General features: G+C 52.2%; 1 protein-coding gene across 3 annotated transcripts in view; it reads left to right on the forward strand.

Annotated features, from left to right (window-relative positions):
• Positions 1 to 8,586, forward strand: part of CRYL1 (crystallin lambda 1) — a 57,567-nt gene extending 48,981 nt beyond the window's left edge. For all 3 annotated transcript variants that reach the window (XM_068984564.1, XM_068984566.1, XM_068984565.1), the window contains 3 exons: positions 3,996 to 4,101; positions 7,644 to 7,750; positions 8,083 to 8,586. In XM_068984564.1, the coding sequence (XP_068840665.1) occupies positions 3,996 to 4,101; positions 7,644 to 7,750; positions 8,083 to 8,193 (324 nt within the window). In that variant the 3' untranslated portion in view covers positions 8,194 to 8,586. The remainder of the gene's footprint in view (positions 1 to 3,995; positions 4,102 to 7,643; positions 7,751 to 8,082) is intronic.
• Positions 8,587 to 8,797: the final 211 nt, after the last annotated feature.

Consider the following 8,797-nt stretch of genomic DNA (forward strand, 5'->3'; position numbering starts at 1 on the left):
ACCTTCTCCTGGAGTCTACTCAAGTTCATGTCCATTGAGTCTGTGATGCCACCCAACCATCTCATCCTCAGTCGTCCCCTTTTCCTCCTGTCTTCAATGTTTCCCAGTGAGTCAGTTCTTTGCATAAGGTGGCCAGAGTATTGGAGCTTCAGCATTAGCATCAGTCCTTACAATGAATATTCAGAACTGATTTCCTATAAGACTGTCCCTTGGATCAGCACTAAGTCTTTCCTCTCCTTCCCTTTCATTTTTTGGTTTATTTCCACTGAAGGCTCTATTCTCAGAAATACTTACAGGGAAATACCACTTCTGTTCCCTACCCTGAGTTAGAGTGCTTTTATTTTTCTGCGTTCTTGTCTAGTCTGTGTTAAGAATACTTTCCTCAAGTTTTTGTTCATTTTTAACAGCTCGTGATATTTTGTTTCATTGATCTTTTTGAAAAAAATCTAACCTTTCCCCTGTTGTGGGGTGTTTTAAGGTCATTTCAGGTGCCTCTTTGCACGTTCAGACTCTTCCTCTGGCTCCCTCTCCCAGAATGACTCGGGCAGCGGAGTCGCCCCATCCGAAGGCATACCTTACCGGAGGTTGGGCCCACCTGGGGCCGCACATCCCAGGGGCCCTGCCAGCCGGAATAGTCCTCCCTGCATCTCCCATCACCTCCCCCGACCCAGGATCCTGTCTGAGGCTCTTGACGCAGGGGAGGGAGGGTTGTGATCCAGTGCCCTGTTGCATCAGCTAAGCGTGTTCAGTCAGCTCGTCTCCAAGGTGCTCGGAGCCTGGTCATCCTGAAGGAATGGTCCCACCCCGCTTCCCAGAAAACACACAGCTCATGGACCGCCAGTCTTGGGGTGACGAGAGCTGGCTGGCAGCACGGGGCAGTCCTCTCTGTGAAGTCCTGTCCTGTCCTTGCCCCACCTCCTCCAGGAAGGAACTGTGGGTGGGGACAGGCGGAGGGGGCCTCTTGCGGTCTTGCTCTGGAGCCAGTTTCGTGATGCACGTCGGACACGTGGTGCCTGGCAACAAGTATAGAGAGGAAACACGCAAGTGTGTGTGCATGGAGGGAACGAATTCATGGCTCCACGTGCTTCCTCATGAGAAAAGCCAGCCTCCTCGTCACCGTGGCAGTTCTTAGTTTAAGCTCCACTGTCTGTAACTGCCTTACTCCGAATCCTGGGTCTGCACGGGCTGTGGGGTTGGACTTTCTAAAGGTGGGCCCGGCGCCCCTAGTTGGGCTTTACCATCTCGCATTAGGGTCATTCCTATCTGGCTCGAGCTTGACCGTCTCTGGGAATCTGGGGTTAAGTCTCAAGGGGCCTCTTTCCCTGAGACCCCCTTGTCCTGAGCCTCTGACGGGGGTGATGCTGGACCATCTCAGGCTTCACTCATTCTCAGCCTCAGATACAACATTTCATTGTCTAACACGTAACCGAGTAAAATGTTTTTTGCCTCGGTCAAGACACTGGATTGAAGCCTGGACGGCTCTGGTTGTGGGCTGGGAAACTTGTATATAACTTTGTCCCAATTCCTGGGGGCCAACTCTGTTCTGGTGGTGGTGGTGCTGGCTGAGGTGGAGAAGTGTTTGCACAAGAAAAACTTGAAAATTCAGGACCACATGTGGTGAAAAATAGAGCAAAACAAAGTAGAAGAAGATCAAGAGCTGGGAGTTAGTAATTTCTAGAAAAGGATAAAAAAGAAGAGAGAGAGACCAGGAAAGATGGCGAGAGAAACATGAGAAAAGCAAGTGAATTTGAGGGCAGCCCAAATACATGAATTAAATGACAGAATTTAGTAGGAAAATGGGCTGATTAGAAGGAAGACTATTTCTGTAGCTGGTGATCAGTAGAGGAGATAGTCCCCGGGCTTGCCTCACTCAACTCATTTTGCATCCCTGAACTGTACACAACCCCCCTTCTTCCTCGTCTCCCCAGGTCCAGGCCAAGTCCTATGGTGGGTATTCTGGAGGTGTCTTCCCACCTCCTCTCCCTGCCCACAGAGTGCCAGACCCAGGATGCCCGAGGGTCCCCTGTGAGGGTCGGCCAAGCAGAGGGCCGGTCATTCTGTCACACACAGTGCTGACGGTATTTGATACATGTGATTAGCATCTAGTCAGCTGACTCAAGTAAGGAGATTGTTCTCAATAATCTGGGCAGACTTCATCCAATCAATTGAATGACCTTCAGGGCAGAGCTGAGGTTTCCACCAGTCAATCCTAAAGGAAATCAACCCTGAATATTCACTGGAAGGACTGATGCTGAAGCTGAAGCTCCAGTACTTTGGCCACATGATGCGAAGAACTGACTCATTGGAAAAGACCCTGATACTTGGAAAGATTGAAGGTGGGAAGAGAAGAGGACGACAGAGGATGAGATGGTTGATGGCATCACCAATTCAATGGACATAAGTTTCAGCGAGCTTCAGGAGATGGTAAAGGACAGGGAAGCCTGGTGTGCTGCAATCCATGGGGTTGCAAAAAGAGCCAGACACAACTGAGTGACTAACACACAAAGAAGTCTACCTCAGAAAATCCATATGGAGCAGAAAGAAGCAGTTAGGAAGAGGAGACATGAAGACTTTTCCCTTTTCTAACTTGTTCAGCTAATGAATAGCAACTGATAAAAACCTGACCGCCCTCCGTGGATGAAAGGAGGAGGGAAGGACCAGAAGCCCGGAGGAGGTGTGGGTCCTCCGGACCTGACAGTGTTGGGTGGTGGGAAGCCCTCTGACCCTTTGTCTAGTCAGGTCACTGTCCCTGCTCACGACACTTACAAATCAAGAATTAACTGCTCTGGGGTGGCTCATTTTGTGGGTGTTTTGAAATCTTTGGAAGTCAGCTCTGAAAGTGCGGAACGTAGTTGTGGAAGAAGAGAGCCAAGGCAAACAGCATCACAGGTCAGGCTGGCCTCCCGGTCCACATCCCTCACAGTTTGGTGCTGGAATGAAAACCCCAGGCTGTTGGAATGTTGACCCAGGGACCAGGGCTGGGGGGTTGGGAATCAGCCATCCCCGCCCAGCTGCCTCTCACAGCATCCCCAGGGGCCAGGATGGCCCTGGGAGAAGACCGGACCGAGACACGATGTGGGAAGTGGGGCACCTTGCCATCCAGCAGTCATTTCTGGTGGTTCTGGGCAGCCCCACAGGCCTCGTGTGCACTGTTTCCTCCTGACACCCCCCTCACCCCCAGCGCTGTCGCCAGGAGCAGAGGCCGGTAGACTGAGCATTTGAGTGACCTGAGTGGATCTGCTCTCATCAGTGGTCACATGAACCCGAGGATGGTTTAGGGCTAATAGGAAACTTGGAGGACTCCTCCTGCTGATGAGGTGCTTGACACCCCGGTGTCGGCACCAGGGGCAGGGAGCCCAGGCCGCTGGGGGCATCGGCTCTTGGTAGAGGACGTGCCAGGACATCCTGGGGCCACCGGCGGTCATGCAGGTTGTCATCACGCGTCCCTGGGCCTTCCCAACAGAACGCATGGGTGGTGGAGGCCCTGTGAACGGCAGCCCCACCTCTGCAAACACACAGCTCTGAGCTGCATTTCATCAGGGAAGCACTCTTCTACAAACTCGTTAAAAGCTGGGCAAGGCCAGGCTTGCAGGCCGGCAGAGCCTGAGGATGGCTTTCCTGCTCCTCCGATATGGCCCCAGGTCGGGTGTCAGGGGACACTTCTGGCTGTTTCCTCTGACGCCCCATCCCCTGTGCCCCCATCCCCTGTGCCCCCTCCTCCCCTTCCCTGAAGCTGTAATGGGAGCTAGAGAAGCCAGGACACTAGAGGTGGGGACCATAGGGACAGGAACTGAATTGGTGTCCAACCATTTCACGAGCTGATCTTTTCTCAGGGTTCATTCGTGTATGATTGCCGTGTGATGCCACATCTGACGAAGCCTGTTCTAGGGCTTCTGGGGTGTTTGGGGTCCTGTTTAGGAAAGTGAGGATGAGAGCAATGGTAACGAATTGCCCTCCCTATGAGCTCACCTTTGGACCCCATTCTGTCCTCTCAGGAAGGTGTGGTGTCTCCGGGTGACCTTGACCTCGTCATGTCAGACGGCCTGGGCCTGCGGTACGCGTTCATTGGGCCCCTGGAGACCATGCACCTCAATGCGGAAGGTAGGGGCTGCCGAGGGGTCTGTGCCGGTTGCTGCTTTCGTGATTTGTAAACAGGCTTGCCTTTTCTTACAACTGAGGAGAAGCAGCACCGTGTAGGAGACGCTGCCTGGAGATATGTCTCATGTTTTTCTTTTTCTTTCTTCCTTTTTTTTTCTTGAGAAAAATAATTCAGGTATCATGAGAAATTGATAGGGAGAGACTGAGAACAGTTAATTCTCAAACAAATAGAAACAGAAGCTGATGAAACTCGAGAACAAACAGCGTGCAGACAGGAAGGAGGCCCGCGACAATTTTTCAAACAAAGCAGCTGATAAGAAAGCCTAATTGGCTGACTGTGATAGTGGTGGACAGATGTAGCTTTCAACTTCAGAGCATTCCAGGGAGCAGAGGGAGTCAGTTCTGAGATCTGGCTCAGGACCGTGGACATGTGCGTGATTCCTCACCGTGCCACCAGAACATATCGGGAACGCCTCCTTTGGGGTGTAGTTTTCCGTAAAGCCAGCATCTCAGGTTAAGGCTGGTTACTAGTCTTAAAAGCTACAGTTTATCTGGAAGTGGCAGAGATATTTTAGGATGTGTTTTTAATCTAATAAAATAGTGCTTGAGAAAGAGAGGGCCAGCGTGCTTACTCCGCCGTGAAGTGCCAGCTGTGAGTGGTGGGTTTGGCTGGCGGGGCCCTGCTGGACTTGCAAGCTAGATGACCTGGTGCAGGTCAGTTCACTGCCCCTCAGTTTACCCACCTGTAAAACTGGTATAGCAGCCGTGACCTTCACAGGGGTGGTGTGAGAGTAAGCCAGATGGAGACACTGGGCTTGAGTCAAAAACAGTGAGATGAGCTAAATCTAATCTCATGAGAATCTGTTTTTCCCCCATCTTTTCTTATTCTGTATAAGCAGCTCTTAAGCAGTTAGGTTCAAAGTCTTCTCTTTGGAGGGGGAGGGGGCCTGTGCCACACAGCATGAGAGATCTTAGTTCCCTGACCAGGGCTCAAACCTGGGCTCCCGGCAGTGGAAGCATGGACTTGTAACCACTGGACCACCAGGAAAGTCCCTCATGGTCTTCCAGAAAGCTAAGCTTTGTGAGTTTTTGGAAGTGGATATTGTTGACCAAGCAGAGGGCATGAATACAAAGAAGATTGAGGGGTGGGGGTGGGGTGGGCAGCTGAGTGGGATAAAAGGTGAAGTGGCTTTTTTCCTTCCCATTGTCAGTGAGATCATTATTCTAGAGTAATTCCCATACCACTCACCTTTCATGGTGTATAGTAGCCAAAACTACAGTTGGAAATAAATTAAAACCCTCCTTTTAGACCCTAATGGGAGGGGAGAACTTTCCTTCACTGGACTTTCATTCACAGCATGGGTTCCAACTCGCCACAAACTTCCCGTATGTGCAGTGAGTGCAGGCTACTGGCCTAGCAGACAGTAGGCGTTTATCCAAGAGCTGAGGGCCTGCTGCAGAAAGTGTTCTTATGTTAGTAGGGCAGAAATATTAATTGGCTTTCGAGCAAGTTGGGGGGAAATTATGAATTGTATAAGAGTTTTACTGTATTTTATTCTGTTCTGAAGAAATGAAAAGCTCTTTTAAAACTACAAGTTTTATAAAAGGCAGTAGGAAAAAAGGTACTAGAAAGCCCCTGGGATTCTCAGATGACTTCACTGGGGCCACGAGAGAGGAACGCTTGTTGAGAAGTCATTAAGTAGCCGGAGGTGAAACAGGGCACCTGAATTCCATCCCAAGGCTCATGGTGGGGGAGGAGGGGCAGGGCAGCTCATTTTCCCCGAGAAAGTGGGTGAGCTCACAACTACAGCACACCTGCCTGCTCTCTCCTCTCTCTTTCCAGCTTTTTCTGTTGGGTGTCTCTGCTCCCTCAGAACGGGTAAGCTGTGTTTGTGCTTAGATTATATCACCTTAAGTTTGAATAAACCTACAAATAGGCACAGTGAAGTGAATATTTAATTTCCAAAAGTAAGCAAGTGTTTGGGGCATTTTCCACGTTGCAGAGATGCTGCATATCCAGGAGAACTGGCGAAGGTCGGGGGGCCCTCCCCAAGCTCTGAACTGCCCCCCATGCTTCTGGTAAATGCAGCAAAACCCTTCAATTTAAAAGGGAGTGTCCAGAGCTTAAGTGCAGGTGCTGATGTCAGAGAAGTAGTATGTTTGAATTTTCACCCATCGGACCACTTTCTCTTCTGAGACAAAGTGGGTGTCATCCTTCTTAGAGAGAAGCGAAATGATATGAGCCAAATGCAGTTGAAATCAGTGAATTTAAGCTTTCACACAGATGTAGAAACACAAAAACTAACCCCACAGAAGTTATGCGTCTTTTTTAAGGTGTGTCCATTGGAGATCACTTTTAAGTGAATCATGCAGTGTATGTGATCCCTGGAGGAGGGCACGGCAACCCACTCCAGTATTCTTGCCTGGAGAATCCCGTGGACAGAGGAGCCTGGCGGGCTACAGTCCATGGGGTCGCAAAGAATCCGACACGACTGAAAGGACTTAGCATACATGCACATGCAGTGTCTGTGGGGCAGGTGCGAGCCCTGCTTTGGGTTGCTTCACATCCTGCAGTTTGTTTGTTCCCTGTTATCCTTTTAGCCTGCCTGACCAACTGCTGAGTCTCCCTGGTTCTGAAAGAGGCTGGCTGAGGGCCAGGGCAGCTCAGCAGGTTTGGAGAGGGGTTGCACTGGGCTCCTGTGAGACCTGCCCCGAGCGCAGGCCTGCACAGACCGGCCTAGCCTCCCTGCCTGGCGGGCAGGGGCGGGCTAGTCTGTGTGTGTGTGTGGAGCGGCTGGTCCAGGCAGGCCACCCCGTGTGCGGGCAGCCGACGGCTTCCTCTTGGAATCAGCCTCCCCCACGCACACCTGACGCTACCCTGAGGGCAGCGTCCCCTTTGCCCCTTCAGGGTCAGCCTCTGCTCCACGTGCTTCTCCACCACAGACCTAGGACTCCGTACTCCACTGAGGCGCCGTGTCGGTGGATGCGTTGGGAGGCGTGTGGTCAGGGATCATCTGCAGCCCCCTGGGGCTGGTGGGGCCCTAACCTGACGGCCACAGCCGGGCCTGCCCTTCGGGGGTAAATAGCCCGTGTTGAGAACCTGTCGCCCAGGAGGTGAAGAGCCAACTAGAGCCCATGGGTAAGAGGCAAGTAGGGAATGGATGCAGTTGGACTTGCCATCTTTGGTTCTCAGAGGATGCATTTGAGTGGTGTACACAGGTGACCTCATAGGCACATTGTTGAAGGAGACGTTTGTGGTGCAAAGAGGACTCACTTGACACTCGAGGACTCAGAGGTGACCTGGGCTGTCCGAGGTCCCTGAGAGATGCTAACCCAGGCACCATGGGGGCCTGGAGGTCGGGTCGCTTCTCAGGGCTTTACTGCTGGGAGAGACTGAGTTCTGACCCCGGTGTGGCTGAGCAGGGTGCATGTCCCACTGGCCCGCCCTTGACACCCATGGCGGCCGGACCCTGCGGACACACCCAGGTTTGGGTGGAGACAGAGCTCACTGACCCGGGGGTGTTCTTGTTTCTTTCTGCTTCCAGGTATGTTAAGCTACTGTGACAGGTACAGCGAAGGCATGAAGCGTGTCCTGAAGACTTTTGGACCCGTTCCCGAGTTCTCTGGGGCCACAGCTGAGAAGGTGCACCAGGTGTGTGAGCTCCGGCCTGCGGAAACAAGGTGTCGCCTGCAACTGGAGGCTTTGCCTTGACCTCCAGGTTCCTGTTGCTGACCATCCACGGCCCTGTCAGGGTCACAGGGGACCCTGTGAGCAGTGTGACCGGGGATCTGGTGGCTCACCCCAGCCGTCAGTCCCCCCGGGTTTGGGGAGTTACATCAGTGGAGGGTTTGCCAGGCTTCTTCTGTCTCTGAAAGCAGATTCAAGAGTGTGCACAAATAGGAGCGGTTTTCCTTCTGCTTAATTAGTTGTCCTTCATGCTTCTTTCCCCTTTCTCCTCTTTTTTTTTTTTTCCCCGTTCCCAGGCCATGTGCGTGAAGGTTCCGGATGACGCAGAGCACTTGGCTGCCAGGAGGGCGTGGCGGGACGGATGCCTCATGAGACTTGCCCAGCTGAAGCGCCAACTGCCCCAGTGATGCTGCAGCGACCACTGCTGCCCCCAGGCGGGGACCACCAGCCCCCAGTCCCGTGGCCTTGAGACACCAGGGTGGGGAGGGGGGCTGCGGGAGCCCGGCAGAGGGAGCCCTGCTTGCTGTCCTCATCCTGGCAGGTGCCTGAGGGGGGCATGCCCCAGGCACGGGTTGATCACAGCTGCTGGGGTCTGTGGACCATGGATGCCCCCCAGCTCCCAGCAGACAAGAGAGCTAATCATCCGAAGATTTGACCGCTTACTTTCATGTGATTCCACGTGTTTACATATCATGATCAGTGGTTGTAGTTTCAAGTCATTTTAATCTAATGCAAAATGTTTTTGTAATTATTTTCTGATCTCTTGCTGAGGACCCTGTGGTCCTACACATTTGAGGAGTTCCCTTCATTTTTCTGATCCTTATTCCAAATAAAAGTGTTTGATTGCATAAAGACATCTTTTCTTTTGCTCTTTCTGAGAAAGATGTGTCCTGGTGATGGACAACAAGTGACCATGATGGTCAGGTCATAAAGCAGATGCTTTGTTTCGGAGCTCCCTGTCTGCGGTTCAGTGAAAACCCACACTTTGGGCTGGTGTTTCCCATGGTGCTG

This window comes from Capricornis sumatraensis, chromosome 12 (genome assembly GCF_032405125.1).
Source record: "Capricornis sumatraensis isolate serow.1 chromosome 12, serow.2, whole genome shotgun sequence".
Lineage (NCBI taxonomy): Eukaryota > Metazoa > Chordata > Mammalia > Artiodactyla > Bovidae > Capricornis > Capricornis sumatraensis.